The sequence below is a fragment of the Stegodyphus dumicola genome, chromosome 1 (assembly GCF_044657685.1).
Source record: "Stegodyphus dumicola isolate Sdum_Otavi_A_Nest chromosome 1, ASM4465768v1".
Classification (NCBI taxonomy): Eukaryota; Metazoa; Arthropoda; class Arachnida; order Araneae; family Eresidae; genus Stegodyphus; species Stegodyphus dumicola.
Genome location: NC_140768.1, coordinates 70,796,003 through 70,816,002, shown reverse-complemented (window position 1 = coordinate 70,816,002; position 20,000 = coordinate 70,796,003). Strand labels below are relative to the sequence as shown.

General features: G+C 28.7%; 1 protein-coding gene across 3 annotated transcripts in view; it reads left to right on the top strand.

Moving 5' to 3' along the window:
* Window positions 1-20,000, top strand: part of LOC118189845 (nose resistant to fluoxetine protein 6-like) — a 60,482-nt gene that overhangs the window by 9,519 nt on the left and 30,963 nt on the right. For all 3 annotated transcript variants that reach the window (XM_035360525.2, XM_035360528.2, XM_035360527.2), the window contains exons 3-6: window positions 3,019-3,127; window positions 4,663-4,756; window positions 9,149-9,408; window positions 13,610-13,786. In XM_035360525.2, the coding sequence (XP_035216416.1) occupies window positions 3,019-3,127; window positions 4,663-4,756; window positions 9,149-9,408; window positions 13,610-13,786 (640 nt within the window). The remainder of the gene's footprint in view (window positions 1-3,018; window positions 3,128-4,662; window positions 4,757-9,148; window positions 9,409-13,609; window positions 13,787-20,000) is intronic.

The window sequence follows — 20,000 nt, the reverse complement described above, 5'->3', positions numbered from 1 at the left end:
TGTTAAATTTTAATAATAACAAATAATTGTTGACAACTGATTATGTTAGAATTCGACCACCGTTGTTTGAACTTAATGCCATTTTTTTACATTGGCATTGACGAAAAAATTTTGTAACTGTCTCTCAGATGATACACATCGTACTGCATGCTAGTGCTAGTTAAACAAGTGACGTCAACAAATCAGCTATTCAAACAATTTATTTACATAATTTAGTTATTTATTTATTTCACAAACATATAAATTTTCTTGAATTTAGCAGACAGTATTCTTATTATTTATATTTTATAGTGGTGGCAAAAGGTCTAGTGTCGGTCTTGAAAGTGACGCTTATGACTTACGTTACGGCAAATTCAGAGGAAAAATAATACAAGTTAATACTGCTATTAAAGAGAAGAAAAGAAGGCTAATCTTTGGAATATGGTAACAGGTAGTTTGGCGACATTTTGGTAAGACGATAAAGGTTACTAGCTAGAACTTTAGCAGTGTACATGGATATAGTCAAGAGTGTGCACAATGCCATTTTTGTGCAATTGTGGGATGTTTTTTTAAGTGAAAATAGGTCGATATGTACATGGATGATACCGTGTATGTGCAATTCGTAAAAACGCATCAAGCAGTGGGTGATTCTGCACTTTGTCCCAATTTCGCACCTAATCTTTGTCATGATTAAACACTTTTGTTCCATAAAAGTTCTAGCATAAGCGTAATTCGGCTAGCAGATTATTGGGAAAAAATGTTGGAAATGTTGAGTAAAAAAAAAAAAACATGCCTTTACTTCGTGAAAAGAAAATGGCGTCCAAACAAAAACTAACAGGTTGCTGTAGCAGGGTTGGTCACCAAATTTTCGCCAAAAAATTGCCAAATTACCATAATCCAAAGATTAACCGAAAAGAATTATAGAATTAAAATTTGAATAATTTTTAAAATATAGTTACTTTATAACAAACTAATTAATTTAGTTTTTAAACTAACAATAAAATATGTTCATGTAATTATATACCTACTTACTGTGTTTTTAAGCTATATATAAAGTATATATAAATTTATAATATAATTTATAAATTTATAATAAATTACTTCTTTAGATTTTTAACATAATGAGTAAGAACAGAAGATGCAAATTCAAAGATGATCTAAGAAGTGAATTTCCTTTTGTTAAAAAAAAGAGAAGCGATCACATGGTAAAATGTGAGAAATGTAATGGTGAATTTTCTATTTCGCCCAGCTGGAAGAATGATATTTCAAAGCTCTTGGGGACACAGAGACATAAAAGATATTTAAATAACTATTGCATCTTCCTCCAAAATGCAGAAATTCTTTCAGAAAACTATTTATGGAGACGAAGAAAAGAAATTAGCATTAGCAGAAGGACTTATGTCTTTTCATGCTAATAATCACAATCATTCCTTCAGATCTTGTACATCACAAGTTGTCCAAAGTTATTCCACAGAAAAATGACAGCAATGTACTAAAAAAATTTACTCAAATGAGAAATATGCCAAAGAATAAAATAATACTATATGTAATTTTTTAATGTATTATATTTGTAAACTGTACTTATGTTGAAATTTAAAAAAATATGTATTACAATGCTATTTTTGCATTCTATGAAAATTTGTGTTGCTCCATATAGACCAAATTTTTAATGAAGAATCCCCCCCCCCGGTCAGTGGTGTCCCGCTTTACCAATGTTAAATTCTGGTCACCTTATCTTAAGTACTAAAATTGAAAAATTTTGGATTATATGTTAATATAGGTTTCACTAAATCTATCATGGGCTTTAGGTAAAGTACCATTTCTGATTGTTCAGTTTTATCCGAAATCTAATCAACTCTTTATATGAATGCAGAAAGTTTATATAAAGAAAACAGAACTTTGATATGAGTTATCAGGGACCAAAAAATCATCACATGCATAGACACACACACACACTCACAGATGTCATTGTAAACATGATAAAAGCATATTGTGGAGACCCTAATTTGTCATTTTTCACTGAAAACATTACCTGCCTTACTTATGTATATAGGTTGGAGGTAAATATAGCATTTTTAATAGCTCAAAAACTTTCAATAAATCAGAGCAAGCGACCTCCCTCTTCTCCTTCATATAACTTGTCAGCTGTCAAGGTACTACTCATTTCACATTTTATGACACTTAAAGTCATTAGTCATCTTTTATATTGCATAGTGTCCACAGAACCAGTTAACGAAAAAGCTTATGGATTGTCAACTGAATCACTTTATTGATCCATTAAAGATTGATCCTATGGTGATATTTTATGATTTCCCTCTGCATAGTTTCTCCATAATGCTCTTTCCTCCTTTAAATTTCTTTCTCCATCTGTGGTCATTGTTCTTGAGAATGGTTTTGTCTTTGTGTAGTTCATATCATGCAGTCTTCTGCGAATGTTGGGCAAATTGTATTTTTCCTTTGTTAGGAACATAGTGGCAGTGCATTCATTGTACTCCAATGCTATTTGTTTACAGTTAAAACAATTGTTATACACTTATATAGAAGAGTCTTGTTAATACACAACACACACACTAAAGTAGAATTCCTGCAATGTTATGGTAGAGTTATCAAAATCTATTAGCATTATTAGTTAAGAATATAAAGCACTGTGAAAATACATGTCTAATGAAGTTTGCTCTGTTATGCTCATTACCACATTTTCAAACATGAGAAAAGCAGAATAAGAAAAACAAAATTCAACTATTTTGACATTTCAAGAAGTTTATTTGAAATGTCAAGAAATCATCAGAAAGTTTACAAAATATCTGTGAATGTTGATAAAATTTACATTATAATATGCTACATAAAATTCGTTTTAAGTTGCATTTAGTATTGGTTTTTTAAAATCCAGGTTCTTTAATAGATTGATATGTTTTGAAGGCATAAGATGCTGCATGCATGTATATTTTCTTAATCATGTAATATCTTGTGTAGTGTATCTCATTTTTATTATTGCTGAAACTGAAAGATTATTTAAAATGGCATTTTACTCTCTTCCAGTTTAGTTTGCCTGTCCAACAGCTTCCTATAAAAACAGGACTGTGTCTTCCAGATTCTTGTCTAGCAGCAGCTGCTAAAAATGCAAGCAAATATTTAACACACATATTTGGTAACTGTTTTATTAACATTTTATTAAATATAAGCATTTCTTTCAAAATTTTCTTTTTTCTTTTGTGATGATCAGGCATTTTGTTATTTGGAATATAGAATTTCTGATGTAATGATTTGCATTATATTTTTACTCTATTCAGCATAAATTATGCTATTCAGCATAAATTGTCAATACTTTGTATACTTTGACAGGACATATTGCCATATAAGTGCAGTTTATTTTTTAATCATTACATTGATATTCAGGAAGTTAGTTTTATTTAGGAAATGGAGAAGTTAAGAAATTTGTTATAATAGGGCAGTAGTATTTGTATTCTTTGATCATAGCAATTTGCTGGTGGTTTATTTAATTAAAGTTGCTTCCACCCGCTCCCAATATCAATTCATTGTTTGGTTAGCAATATTTTTAAATACAGGAAAAGTCATATCATTCCATGTCTAGAATGTAAATGATTTATTTCCTTCCAGTCAAATGAGTTTATGATTGCTTGAACTTGAGTATTGTGTGTGGTCAAATGTTGCTATAAAGCTATATCACATCTTAAACAAGTATTCTCTATCTTTTGTTTGAGTTGGATGATTGATGTTGAAATGCCGCACCCGCTGAAAATTTCAGTTTTAAACACGTAAACGCTGCAGCCTTTCTTCCGGAAATTCTGGTATGTTTTTTGACCTGCAGTGATGTGACTCAAGGATTCATCACCTTCCTGGGATACCAGATAAGGAAACTACAAGCAGAACTAATGCATTTTTTCTTGTGTTCTTTAGAAAGCATTTTTAGAACCCAGTGAGAGCACACATTTTTAATAGTTCAACTGACTTTTGACAATTTGGCAAGAATTTTTTATATATATATATATATATATATATATATCCTTGGAAGGTGCAGAGAAATTGATAATGTTGTGAAGTACTATTCCTCACAAGTTTTCTCTCAAGAGCCGTTACCAAATTGTCTTTTATAAGAGATGGTCTGTAATTGTACTATTCACCAGGAATATTATGATTTTAACTAATATTTCTCTTAAATTTGATTGTTATTGAAACAGGCATCAAATATTATCTATAAAATTTGAAAATTCAATGTAAATGTCTACCAGTAATACATTATTCACTTTTGGAAAATGATCAACAGATTGTATTTCAGATTTGACTAAATTTTCAATACTCTTTGGCATTTTAAAGATAGAAGTAGCATGAAAAGGCTTTTGAATTCTAGGGGAGAAAAAAAAAGAAGTATTTAATTCCGAGAGTTTAAAGAAATCATTCCACATTCACAGCTTGTAGCATAGTATTATGTGTAAGGAAATAGTTTCTGAATTTATTATTTTAATAAAAAATGTCAATGTATTTTGTGCAAGAACAGATCTCTTGCTTTGTAAGACTGAATGTATCTATGTGAACTGTATATATGTTGTATATTTCTCATTATGGTAACAAATTATTAGAATTCCAATTTATTGTTTCATTGATTATGTTTAAGTTTTAAAAACTTATCTTTAAAAATATAATGTTTTGTTTTTATTGTTTTAGAACAAAAAACTGTTCAAGATAAATATGATGCTGAGCTGAAAATGACGTGTACAATGGATGATGCTAAGCTTAATCATTCTGCTTTTATATTTTTGTAAGTTTTAGCTGTTGTGTAATAATACTTTAGGTTTTATGAATAAGGTTATTGATTATGTATACTATTGTTTACAATTTTTAGAAAATTTTATTTTTTAATATTTTAGCTTTGATTGATTATTAAAGCTACTTTGACCTGTATTTAGTCATTATAAGTATCCAATTTAAGTCAGTTAGGCTGTATTTTCTACTAAAATTTTTTTAGAATAATAGAAATGTAAAATGACTGAGACTAAATTTTAAATTTGAAAATTTATTTTATTTCTTTCATATGTCAATTGTAATTTAATCCTCAAAGAAATAGTTAGATTTCTACATTGTGTGATTTTTAACAACTCATTCTAGTTATGTCTTTTCTCCATTTTCTTTCCAGATAATAAATTTATACAGTATTCATGAAATAGCATTATTTTGAACTGGCAGTTTATTTTATTGATTCTAGTGCCTTTTGAGCTTTCTCTTTAGTTTAAAATTAAACAGAATTTAAGTTAGTAGTAAAAGGGCATGAAAAAATTATGGTACTATTCGGTTTTGAGGGCCGTAGAAAATCGCCAAACTATTGTTGATGCCAGTGCTGCCAAAAATAATTGCGGCAGCCCTAACGCAAGAAAGGAAGTATAATAGTAAATAACTATCTAAGATTGATGTTTTAATTTAGATGAAAAGTTAATTTCATATTGTATTTTTTTATTTTTATAATTTATATAAAAAAGGCTAAATTTGACTGAATGGAAGCATAAGAGTAAATAACTATTTCAGATCATTTTTAGAATTTATATAACAGGGTTCGTACGGTCCTTAAGAGCCCTTAAAAGTCCTTAGATTTCTTGGAATCGATTTTTGGTCCTTAAAAATCCTTAATTTTGGCCAAAATCAGCAGAAGGTCCTTGATTTTAATCATCTGAAATTTGTCTGTTTTTACGACTGTCATTTTGAGTGTGAATTAGCATTTTGAGGAATATTTTTGGCGATTCACTGCCATATATATGGTTATCTTTTGAATGGGTTCATGAGTTATAATTTGTTTCTATTTCTAATATAAATGATGAAATACTCGAGTTTCTAAGAAAGAAGTGAAACATAAGCCTTTCGAAATTCATTTTTTCTATAAAAAAGCTCTTAAACAACTTTTCACTTTTGGGGATGTGAATTCTTTTATTAAATGGTTCTAAATTTGGCGACTTTTCAACAGTTTGGCGATTTTAAGATTAGTTTCTATAGAAACTTTTTAATTTCGAGGTCTGAGAATTTTTCGACGATTTTTTTTAAAACATCGTAACATTAATAAATTTCATTAAAATAATGGTGATATATTAAAATTATATTTTAAAAATAACATTAAAATAAGACATTTTTATTTTTTGCTGTCATATTATAAAGTTTCATTTTGGCAACTTATTATACAATATTTTTAATCTGAAAAATAAACAAGGTATAATGCTATAAAGCCCAATTTATGAAACAGCTCTTAGCAAAAGCAAAATTAACTATGTAATTAATTAAAAAATGTCTTATTTTTAATTTTTTCATAGTAAGAGTTGGACTATTTAACTTTTACCAGATCAATTAAACCCTCATAGGTACATTGTGGAGAGGTTGACAAGATAAAGACGCAGAAACTAGCAAGAGCATTGATTTGCATATTGAGACAAATCTCTAATTGTTAGAAAAGATGCTTAAAGAGAAGGAAATCGATATAAACTAACCAAAATGTCTGGGAAGGCTTCAAATTAAAATGACAGATAAACATTTTGTTGACTGTTGTTGCTACAAAACATAAATGTTCTGTAGCTTTTAATGCGCAATTATCTTAATATCATTTAAGAATCTGTGTCATAAATTACATATACTTTAAACTGTGAAATTTTATTAGATTTTGATTCAAATAGGGCTTTTTTTAACAAATATTGCTAAAAAATAAAATTTAATAGTGGTCATGTAAATCCATAATGATAATGACTAAGGTTGTCAAGCTACCTAATTTAATTATTTATATCTAACTGCTTACCCTTAAAAATTATCTCTACATATTAAAGCGAGTTATTGCCTTTCATTAATACTCACTGTGGTCACAAGATAAATTATAAAAATGTAAAAATTCAAGTAAAACATATTCTATGCATCTACTTAAAATAAAGCAAAGCAACTTATCACCTCTGGTGCTTTAATGGCATATTGAAACTTTAAAGTATATTAACTGGGTTATAACTCCTGGAACTGTACACAAAGCTATGACACTAACTTCATCAAACAAAACCTGACTAACTTTCAACACTTGCCAACCTTGCTTACATCAGGCCTTTCAGGTTTGTTCTAATCAGCAGGTCTCTCTCTAGACAAGCAGCAGTGGTGATAACATTCAGTTTTTCATTAAGAATAATGCTGATTATGTTTTACTTCTCATTTTAACCTATGCAGTTTGACATAAAATCTACCTGATTATTTACTAAACCGTTAGACTGACCAAGTATGTGACAAAATGAGACATAACAAAAATCAACATAAAGCTAACTTTTAGTAAAACGTAAATGCCACTTATTTTCTTTCAAATATGACCAACAATTATAAGTGTAATATATTTAAATTTACTTGATAAATAGCATAAAGTTTATTTTATTTTTAAACTTATTAACAATTATATTAATTAATTCATGTTTAGCAATAATGCGTACTACTTAGGGATCTATTTTATTTTTAGGATGGTATTGCAAAAGGGAAATTCAGGTATAGATAATATCTTCAATTGAATTTATTTAGTTCCCATTTGCTCATAGGTCCTTAATTTTTTTCATTAATGGTCCTTAAAAGTCCTTAAAAGTACTTAATTTCCGTGTGCAGAAATGTGTGCGAACCCTGTATAAAAATTGCTAAACATAACTGAATGGATGCCTGCATCGTTATTTCGCTACCGAGTTATCTCTAAAGCATAATTTCATCTCGTTGGTTGTTCAAATAGAATTTTCTATAATGAATGATGCCTTTTCTATGAAAGCATTCTCGATAAAGGTGTGCGCAGTGCCGTTTTTGTGCAATTCTGGGATTATTTTTAAGTGAAAATATGTCGATGTGTACATGGATACCAAGTATATGCAATTCTTAAAAATGCGTCAAGCAGTGGGTGATTCTGTGCTTTACCCAAAATTCATTGCAAACTTTTCTTCATGGGCAATTCCCAAATTGTTAAATCCATAGGATTTCAAAAAAGGATTTAAAAATTAAACTAGTATTTCAATGGCTTCTTAAGAAATATAGAACTATATAAACTTATGCAATCTGGAATCAGCGCATACGCTAGATTTGGTGCGCTGTTAAATGGCCACATTTGCTAGATTTGGCGCTTTTGCACGTACATTTCCGTTGGAATTTTTTTACGGTCCTCAAAACAGAATAGTACCAAAATTATTCTATTCAAAAGATTTTAACTAAGGGTTTGTTAACCTATACAGATTACTTGCATGTCTTTGATTTTTACTTTTGATGAATTTAATTTTCTGTTGAATAATGATAAAATTTCAAATGCAAAGAAATAAACTAGAAATACTATTTGAAATATAAAATTAAACCTATTCAGATTTGTGTTTTAATTTCAAGTTATAGATTAATTTCAGATTTCTGAACTATATAGCAAAGTAAAATATCATTTGATGCACATTCAATAGTGAACTTGGGGATGAAATCCTTGACATTTCTGCAGAACAAGACTTTAGTTACGCTTTTCCTACTTTGAGTCCTTTCATGCAAAGTGAGGTGTAGTTAATAAGACGCCAACATTTTTATAGCATTATTTTATGCATTTAATTTCTGCACATACTTTTTGAAAGAAAAAAAGGGAAGAAAGTCTACCCTGAATTTCCCCCCCCTTATTATTGAGAGTTTCCGTTAAATTATATGGCAGTGTCACTGTGAAGATTAAATAAAAGCCCGATTATTTTCTCTTCGTTTCTCTCCATTGATTAGAAAATTACTCTCAATCTTCCTGAACTTCCTTTTTAATAGCTTTTATTTTGTCATTGAAATGTATGGCTTTGTTTTCAGTACAACTTTTGAATCCATAGAAGTTTGCAAAAATTCTTTTGTAATGGCATCATAAACTATATATTCAATATGTTAAGCATATTCAATATGTTAAGAAATTCCTTTAACTCAATCTGAAGAAGTAGAGTAGCATGTCTTAAAGGAGAACTTAAGGAATTTTTGTTTCTGTTTCTTCTGTCAAAAACATACTCAGTTTTTGTAGCATTATTTTATGCATATAATTTGTGCACATACTTGTTTGGGCTGTCATTTTATTTACTTTTAATTACGGTTTTCACTGAGTTGATGATGTTATAATTGAATAAAGTTAATTTTTATGTTTCAAAAATTTAATAATTTATATTTTTCTTTTCAGATTTCTAGTAAATGCATATCTGTGTGTAGTTTTATTGGCAAGCTTTGTAACAGTCTTTAAATCCATGAGAAGCATAAAAAAAGTATTGAAAAATTCTGTTGCATTAATTGATGCCACTTCAGCAGACAACAAATATAGTAATTTTGTAAATACAGAAGATCTAGAAGCCTCTCTAGAATTGGAATTCTGTGAAGATGATCAAAATTTTTCTGCATATTATGAGGAAAAACCTGAATGTTTTCAAAATCAGAAATGCTCGTGTAAGTTATTAAATTTATTAAAAAAGAGAGAGAAAAGTAATGTGTAATATAAAAAGGAGCTGAGAATTTAAATATTTATATTTTATGTTATTTCAAAAAGCTCCTTAAAGTATTCTTATTAACCAACCTTTATAGGACTAGGCTCTAAAATGAATAATAAATAATTAATTTTTCAATAATATTTATAAATTTTTAATCAAGATTATTGTGCATATACTGTTAATGCAGATTTATTAAACATTTGTTTATTAATACTCATTAATTTTAATTGTATGTATATTTATATTATAATTCAAGTTAAAATCATGTTACCCTTTCATAAAGATAATATGGATCACTGATAAACAGTTATCTGTTCATTATATGTCACCATAGTTGCAAGAGTCTTTTTGTCCGAGTTTATAATTCTAAATTAGCATAAACTGAAAAAATAAAAACTAATGAAAAACTATTACATTAAGAAAGAAAAGATGTAGGTCGCTACATTAAATGAAACATAAGTTTTAAAAAATTCAGTTCTATAGTTAAGTGCTTTTATTTTACTTTTTCAATAAAACAATACCTTGTCTTTGAGTATAAAGCCCTATAACTAGGCTTACCATAATATTTTCTACTAAACAGGGACTATTTTGCAAAAATGCTAACAATAGAACCTACTACCTATGATTATGAACAATAGAAACCTACTACCTATGATTGAAATGCCAAATAAGCAATAAATTCTTTGTTATTTTTAATAACATCAAAAAATCACTTAATTTAGTTTATAGTTAATTTTGAACTTAGTAAAGTTTCTGTGATTGATTCAGCCATTCTACCTCTTTCTTCAGACCATATGATATCCATTATTGGTAATATTCTATCTCTTTCTTCAGACCATATGATATCCATTATTGATAATATTCTTTTGACTGGTACCGAGGTGCCTGGCCTACTAGAAATGTAATCTGCTGTTTAAACAAAATTCAGCAATGTAATGTTTTTTCCCTTGAAATGATTGAAAACTTGTATTCATTTTTCTTCACAAATTTTATTTTTCTTGATTTTTGAAATTCTGAAAACTTTTGCAATCACTACTTCATTTAAAAGTTGATCCATGTTTATTATCTTATTTTCCACAGTTTCATCAATTTTTCCACCAGAAGCTTCACTTTCAGATTATGTTAATTGATTATTTTTTTATCCAAATACAATTCTGCTTCCCCAAACTCTTAGTTCAATGTAAGAAAGACATCTATATTTTTGTATCATAAAATGATACAAACTATTTGTAGGATTGATATTAATAATTCCATTACTTTCCAGTATTCTAATTTTTTTTTTTTGTTGCTTCTTGAGGCATAAATATAATATCACGCCTTGCCCCTAGTCTTGTTTTTCATTTTCTAATTTGGATGACAGTATCAGTTGCTCTCATTTTGGTACTTCCCACAATCAAGATAGCTTAATATTTAATAGTTAAATAATTTGAGTTACCATTGCACAGATCACGGATCACAAATATATTTCACCGCAATTATTATTAAAAAACTGTTTTTTCATCTTTGTACAGTGTTCCTGTGAAATAAGATTTCAATCCTTTATAGATTTATCATACGTCAATAGCTAGCAGGAAATAGTCAAAGAAAATGAGTGTTGAAGAACCTTTTTATACTCTGTGTCTACAAATTCACAGACATCGTTTAATAACTTGAGTTGTATAAATGTGGAAATGTTTGTAAATTTTGACCAATAAAATTTCTAGTTCAATAGGTAGAACACCATCTGAAGTTTGAAAGCAGTTGTATAGTGTGCCAACAATATTTCACCAGTTTACAACCAATGCTAGTAATATTTTTTCCTAGTTTATTTATTAATCAGTTATAAATATTGTTTTCTCCTTCATGTTTAATACCCTCAAAATTGGTCTTTCAATTAGTCCACAAAATCCAATGACTTTTTTCTTCCATTCCTATATTCTGAGTTCTTATAACTGATATTAAATGGTTTGTCAGATTTCTGTAGTTTCACTGGGAACTGGTTGAAAGTCTAAAAGTTTAACTATTACACCACAATTTGGTGCAAAATGTTACACACCAATCAGCACGGTTTTAATTTCTTTCCTGTTAGAAGAATCTATTGAAGTGTCACAAAATTTGTTTTATTTAAATCTTCACAAAGCTTCTGAAGCAACAGTAGCTCAACCACGTTAACAGTGACAGTTTTACATTTTGTTCTGGCTAGTCTAAATTTTGTTTTGATGTGATTTGAAATTAATTTAGATAAACAATCATCTGACATAAAGCTGATGAACACTCACCTGATATTGTGAATAGTAACATGAAATGCAAAAATTGCTTCTTTAGCTCTAATTAAGAATTCTTTGTCATTTAAATGAGTGCCTTTTAAATATGATAATATATTTGAGGAAATTTCTGCTGCTACTACTACTAGGCTGCCATATGTTTTGCATATTTCAAGAGATTTGTAATGTCCAAATACCCACTTCAAGCTACTGAGAATTCCGAAAAGCATTATTCACATTTCACTTTCAGTACGATCACAAATTTTTTAAAAAAATGGATAATCATTTTTTCATTCATCAGTAAACATATAGTTTCTTTTTGGTGTTTTGGCGATTAAATTAATTTAATGTAAAATACAAAATAATCGCAAATGCCAACTCGCAATTTGAACTCTACTAAGATAGAACATGCTCAACAATGACATGGCTGAGGTCTAAGTTCCAGTGTTGTCAAGGCTAATTGAAATAAAATATCTAAAGACTGAAAAAAAAAGAAAATCTGAAAAGTTTCAGATTTTACATTACCTCCCAAAGGGTCTTTTTTTAATATTTTGTGTGTTACCTTTATTTATTAAATATCATGTTCCTTGCGCTTAAACCAAAAAATTCAGTTCAACAGCAATATCGCAAAATAATTTTACAATGAGCATAATTTAGAATTTCCGATACACAGTCTCGCATGCTGGAGGGATTGTCAAGTTTGTTAATAAAAATTCGTTAAAGTTTTACAAAATATAAAATAGATAATAAAACAATTTCGAAATTTGTGTTTTCTGATGCCCATATTTGGGTGGAAACGTACAATATTCAAAATTTGATGGTTCTAAGTACTGTTGTTTTTATTACAGTGCGAGAAACATACATACATTTATGCAAATTCTTCATTATTTAATTTCTTTAAATATAACGCAGGGCTCTAATATTTGGTGGAAATGATTTGAAAAGTGAAGCGACATTTCTAGTGAATCAATGCAAAATGCCAAAACGAAATTAGTTCTTCGAGGCAAATTGCCACTTTGGACTATAAAAATCTGCATCTCGTGGGCTATGTGATGAAAAATTTAAACATATAAATTTATTAGGCTGCATGTTATAATTTTGAAGGAGAATGTCTAAACAACTTTAAAGGTACATAGATCTGGAGCTGTAAAATATTTAAATTGACAACAGTGAGTGTAACAGAAGGGATATTTTGTTTACCTAATCACTGTTTTATCCTAAGCTGCATTATTTTTACTTCATGTATATTAGGTGCTTTTAAAATGTTACCAAATAAATGGGACAAAATGACAAATTGTCTGGGAGCAAGGACCATATCATCAAACTAAAACAGTCCCAAACAAAGAAGGCTTCTGGTAAGCCTAACTCTATCCATTTCCTAGAATTAGTAATACAAATTCAATTCCCTGAATAACAATTGATGGAAATATGGCTGATTAAAGTGAGTCTGAAAAGAGGGAATCTATTTTATACATCTAGACATGGGACAGTGAAATCTTACATGATTGGTTTTTATGTATAACAGTAATCATCTTCAATCAGATTTTTTTATGTAAAATTTATTGGTAAATTAAACTTTATTTCATATCAAACTTTTTAACTCTCATAACTTAGAAAATAAAATTATTATTTGAATTTTGTGCTCTCCTGAGCTTTTTAAAAGTATAGTAATTTAATGTACTGCTGTCACTTCTGTGGTTTAACATGAGAATTAGGTATTTAAATAATAATATGAATAACAAGTTATTTCCTGTGGCTATGATGATTAGATAGCTGAACCAAACTTGTTTTTCGTAATTAAAGGGAAATATTTGTGCATTTTAGTGCATGATTATACATGTGCATTAAGAGAATAGTTATTCTGTTATTTGTAATATGAAAATATGACTGAGATTGTTATCAAATCATTTTTTATAGGTCATTGGAACAAGATGTTGAAATTTCTGAAATGCTTTTGTTTATTTTCCAATGCTGCTAAGATCTTAGATACAAGTACCTCAAAGAAGCAGTTTCCATGCATACATGGCATAAAGTTCTTTAGTATGACTTGGGTAATACTTGGACATACATACATTCACAACATAAATGTTATTGGTGAGAAAATGAAATTTGTGTGCTAAGAAATAATATTGGAAGAAAATTATATTTAAAAACTGAAGTAGTTCTAAAAGTTTTTAATTTTGTTGAATAGTAATAAAGGCAAATAGAAATTTTAGTATTTTTGAAACAATGTTTATAAAAATTCAAGAATCAGAATGAATGTTGGTGTAGAAACTTAACCTCTTTTGTGAATAATTAATTTTTTTTTCAGTGTATCTACAGATTAAGACAATACCACATCTGTTGCTTATTAGCCCAAAAGGAGTTATTAATCTCAAAATGGGAATTTGCATTGATTCACACTTTTACCACCAAATATTATAAGAAATTAAATAAGCATCTGCATGTATGTGTGTATGCTCCTCATACTGTGAAAAGATAATGGTACCTAGAACCATCCCATTTTGAATAACATAGTCCTTTATCCAAACATGAGCTCCTAGAAGCATCGATTTTGAATTTTGGGTTTATTTTATTATTTTTTATTGCAAATTTGATGAGTTTTTGATTAACAGGCTCAGCAATTTGAAAAGGAGAAGTAATAACACTGTTCAAAATAAAACATTTTTATCTCCATCATGTGAGATTGTTGCCACTCAGAAAATTGTAAGATATTCATCTTTCAATTTTAATTGATAAACTCATCTCCATGAAAGCAATGTGTTGTGGCAACCAGAAATAAAATATTTTTATCTTCCGTGTGTCAACGTGTTATCATTCAGTAAAGTCTTAAACTAGTTCTACCTGGAATATCATTTAGAAATAAAGTAAGTGACTTAAAAGCAATAAATATAGTTCTTAATATTTTTTTTCTACTTTTTAATGTGATTGTATTAAAGTCATGAGGTATCTAATTAGAAATCTCAATACTTTTATGAAATTAACATTAACTAGAAGTAACTGAAAAATGTAGATACTAAAAATCATTATGTACTTTTTCATGATAATTTTTTAATCAGCTGGTTTTTAAAGAAATAATATAGCAAATAAAAAATTATATATGGAAATCTCTAACACTCTATCGATAATTATTTAAAAACGATATATCTTAAAGATATTAAATGTTTTGTGATTTTGCTGTTGAACTGAATTTTATATGTTGCAAGTGTGAAGAAAATGATATTTAATTAAAAAAGTTAACACATGAAAGATTAGTAATATAAAGACAAAACAAACTTTTTGTTATCCATCTTACTAAGAAAATTGTTATGATGAAATGAGAAAAGACTGAAAACAATGTAAAAATGTGTGCTGATGCATAACACTGCATTCTAAACATAAGCTGCTACACAGCTTTTAAAAATTTTGTTGAACTATATATGTTGTAATCGAAAGAAACAATACTTAATAACAAAACCTAAAAGACAAAAAAAAAAAAAAAAAAAAAAATGTTTATCAGGACTGAGTGCAAGAGCATATTAATAGACTGCGAGCTCAGCTACAGTGTAAAAAACCTTAACAAACCTTTTTGAGGACTGTTAAAATCTGAAACCTGTTGGATTTTTTATTTATTTATTTTACTTTTATTTTTTTAAGAAATTTAAGTTGTTAAATTATAGCTGATAATTAGATAGCATCAAAATGCATAGAGCTTTTCTCTCAAATTATTGCTTGTCTAATTGGCTAATTTTAACATTCAAATTGGTATGTATTTCTTAGATCTGTTATACTAGCTTGTCAAAGATCTTCTTTCGATATTTGGGAGCAGTATTTAAGATGATATTCTTTTTAAATGTATAGAATTTTCACAACTGTAATAGAAGAGAAACATGCCAATGTGACAATCAAAATCACAATAACAACCTTGTATTTAGCGTGCATATATTAAAACACTCAATCAATTTCAAGGGCAGCTAAAGGTCCCTCCTCATCAGGAGAATGAAATTACTAGAAAGGGGGGAAAGAAGAAAAAATAAAGCATTGGCAAAGGAGTCTCATTAACACGTGGTCGTTATCAACACTGCACATGGTCAGAACCGGCAGCCAGTGTAACTCTGATTCAAAATCCAATTATGACCACGTGCAGTGCTGATAACGACCACGTGTTTCTGAGACTCCTTTGCCAATGCTTTATTTTTTCTTCATTTTCTCCTTTCTAGTAATTTCGTTCTCCCGATGAGGAGGGACCTTTAGACTGCCCTCGAAATCGATTGAGTGTTTTAATATATGTACGCTAAATACAGGGTTGTTATTGTGATTTTGAATTTCACAACTGTTTCATTCTGCATTCATGTTCTTTATATGATAAATATAAGTATTGCTTTCTTTTGTATGCTAATAACTGAAAAATGAATTAATAAATTTTTATACAATTGTAAATCTTTTTATTATGCAGAAAGTTTATTGCTTTCCTGAATTATAATATTTTTAGATGCAAAAATGTTTTGATGTAAAACTACATTTGTAGAGCATTACTTTGTAACTATGCTTATCACACATGGTTTGTGGGCTTTCCCATTAAAAAGTTAGTGAACAAATCACATATATTCTTTTATTTTATGTAAATATATTACTACATAATATAAGTCTTGCATTTTATAGTAATACATTATATTTTCCCAGTGCCGGTAAGAAGATATATGGAAGGATAAATATGGCTGTGTGATGTCATTCTTTATCGTAATGTTTGTTTAATTAAAGGAATAATTTATCTTCTAAATTCCCTTCTGCAAACTATTTTAGCTGTATACAGTTTCTTTATGTTTAGCTGTGTTTAGCTTCTCATGATGTTTATGCAAATAATTACTAAAATAATTATTAAAATATTAAACATTTCTTGAAAAAAAAAATGTGTTTCTTTAGGATTTTCAGCTACTTATAGAATTTATAAGTATATATTTGCAGTACATCTTTTCTGCTTCAGTTCTACTGGTTAAAGTATGCATTTTCCTTAATATTATATCTGCGGAGCACCGTAATTTTCCAGATTATAATTAATTTCCTTGTCTAAATAATTGTGTTTATTAATTTATATTTATCGAGTTAATAGGTTGTGGTTGTTTTCATATACTATGACATATATATATACTATGACTTAATTTTTTTTAATTGATTGGTTTTCTGTCTCTGCATGTTTCAAAATACTTTCACTTTGCTGAAGAATTTAAGCTCTGTAACTTATGGTTTGTAGAAGGTCAATTATTAATTTTTTACAAGTTTGGCTATAAAAGTGTTTCAGTATTTTAATAATTGTACTATAGCGTGATCATAACTAAAATGTCCTATTTAGATCTGTGTAATTCTAAATCTTAATTGAAATAACACCAGAATTTGAATATTTATGATTAAGGACAGGAGGGAAGGATGGGAAAAAATTATGCTTTGTGATTCAAATGAAAGATAACAATTCAATGGATCAGAAAGTACATAGACTAAAGAAACCTTTTTTTAAATAAATCTCAAAGATATGCCTGCTGAGCAGAGATGTTAGCTTTGCAGGGAATATGGTCATATGTAACTAATTCTGTGTTCTATGTATTGCACTACTTTTCTTTTAGTTTGCTAAGTTACAATATGCATCAACAAATCTTTTTAAATGATCCTACATGTAAAAAAGGAAAAAAAAAAAAAAAAGCTATCAGCAATCAAATTTGTTTTCAAGAACTCTGAGAGCACTCTAAGTTTTGAGTACTTTTAAAATTAATATCTTATGGAGTACACCATTTCAGCTTGTGGCATTTTAGTAAATGAATCGCACAGCCCACAGAAATTATTGGGCATATAGCATATGGAATGCGGTGAGTGAGCAGAAAGGAACAATGTGAGTAATTGAGTAAATTATTAGTGAAATTTTAATGCAAAATTATAAATGATGTATTCATTGAGTTATAATTCCAAAATGTCTGTGATACATTATATCTGAATGCTTTTTTTTACAAAATTTCCAATATCTTAATGTGAGTGTATTTTTACATATATGCATGCCCTTAAAGCTGCGAGAAACTATTGTTAAACTTATATATGCTGCTTAAGTATTTGAGGCTTAAGGAACTTTTACTGTGATGAAAATATTGAGCATCTTGTGATATCCCGGAGCTCTCACAAAACTACTAGGATAGGAAGAAGAATGGTAAAAGGTTAAAGATATCTTGTTTATAACCATTAACTGATATTTATCACTAACTTACTATACTTACTAACTTTAAAGTAATATAAAAATTTTATCAAATTGTTTTGTCTTTTAATAACTAATATTCATGAGAAAGTTTGGATTAAGGGAAGAACGTCATCTGTCATCATCATTAAAATCTACTATTTCTGGTATTTCTGGTTCTAAAAATTTAAATATTGTCAAGTATTAAATTTCCTAGAACTGAGTTCGTGTTTTTCTTTTTCTGTCCACTTGAAAGAAAAAAAAATTCTGAAAGCTTTCAGATTTTATATTACACACAGAGGAACGTTTTTTAAACATTTTGTGTGTTATTTTTATTTACTAAATATCATGTTCTTTGCATTTAAACCATAAAATTCAATTCAGCAGCAATATCACAAAATATATAAAAAGAGCATATTTTGTGGAATTTCAATACACAGTCTCACGCGCTAGAGATAAAAATGTTTTTTTTTTTTCGTGCAGTGTTGCCATTGCTCACTTTGAAAATGTTGAATTTGTTAATCAAAAATTCATTTAAGTTTTACAAAATATGAAATACACAATAAATTCCAGGTGCCCATATTCTAGTGGGGGACTATATTATTCAAAATTTGATGTCTGTAGATACCATTGTTTTTTACAATGCAAGAAACATACATGCATTCATGCTTCCTTATGTAAATTCTTTAAATATAATGCAGGGCTCTAATATTTGGTGGCAACAATTTGTTTTATAGCGCAAAACACTAAAACGAAATTAATAGCCCTTCTGTGCCAATTTCTCCTTTGGGATTAAAAAAAAAAAGGAAGTCTTTTAGATAGAGAAGTGTAAGAAGTATGGTCACAGGACTTCCCTTTGTTTTTATAAAAAAATTCATAATTATTACATGTTCTGGTAAGCTAAATGAATTAATAACTTTCAGCAATTGTGATTACTTTTTTATACTTAATTTGACTGCAAGGCATTAATTGTCACTGCTTTTCTATGCACAGTTTGACTGTAAGACATGAAGTTATGCAAACTGGAACTTTTTTTTTTTTTTTTTTTTTTGTTTGTTGCTTGTTCTTGTTGTATTCTAAGAATCATTATTATTTAATTTCTTTCTATAATTTTGTATAAAATAAAAAAGTTAAGCATATAAATTTTATTTTTATTGTCTGTGATATTTAGGCATGCATTTCCTATTATACTGTGAAATGATTTTTTTTTTCCCTTGAAACGGTTTGGAACTTATAATTTTTTGCAGAAACCTCTTCTAAATAAGATTAAATTTAGTTTGGATCATTCTATATTTCCTCTTCTATATAAGATTAAATTTAGTTTGGATCATTCTATATTTCCTCTTTTATATAAGATTAAATTTAATTTTGAACATTGTATATTTAGGTACTGTTTTGTTATCAGGACTGGATCCAGAAATGTATGTATGCATGTGTGTATGTATTCATGTGTGCATGTATGTATGTAAGCACAAATATTTGTGTGTGTGTATGCATCTACACATATATGCACATATGTACGCATGCGTATACATTCATACGTTTCTAAATTCGATCGTGATAACAAAACAGCACCTATATTTATTTTTCTCAATGTCAATGCTGGCTATCTTTATTAATTAACAGTACTTTTTTGGAACTTTTTATTGATTCTACTATCCAAAATTGCCACTCTGCTGGTATAATGCTTAGTGACTCTGACTGCAATAGTGATGGGCCCAATTTCAAATCCTGGAGAAGGCATGGTTGTAATTGTATACCCCTACATAGGAGGCAACGATGGCCACCTATTAGGTGCTTAGAAGAAAAAGAAATGAGCTTAAAAGAAATGAGCACCACTTCTGGCCCTTCTAGTGATGTAAGGCTAATGGCTATTAAATAAAGTCCTGACCATTAATTAAACAAAACACTATCCAAAGTTTGTTATGATTAACCAGACCAACTGAAAGTAATTATCTGCTTTAGCATTTTACTCATTCATCCTATCTGTTTTGACCATTTGAACAGGATGCTCATTCCCATATACACTGATGGGGGGGGGGGAAACATTCCAACACCAAGAAAAAAGTTAATGTAGAATAATGAAATTTTGACATTGCATTTGTCTAAGTAACA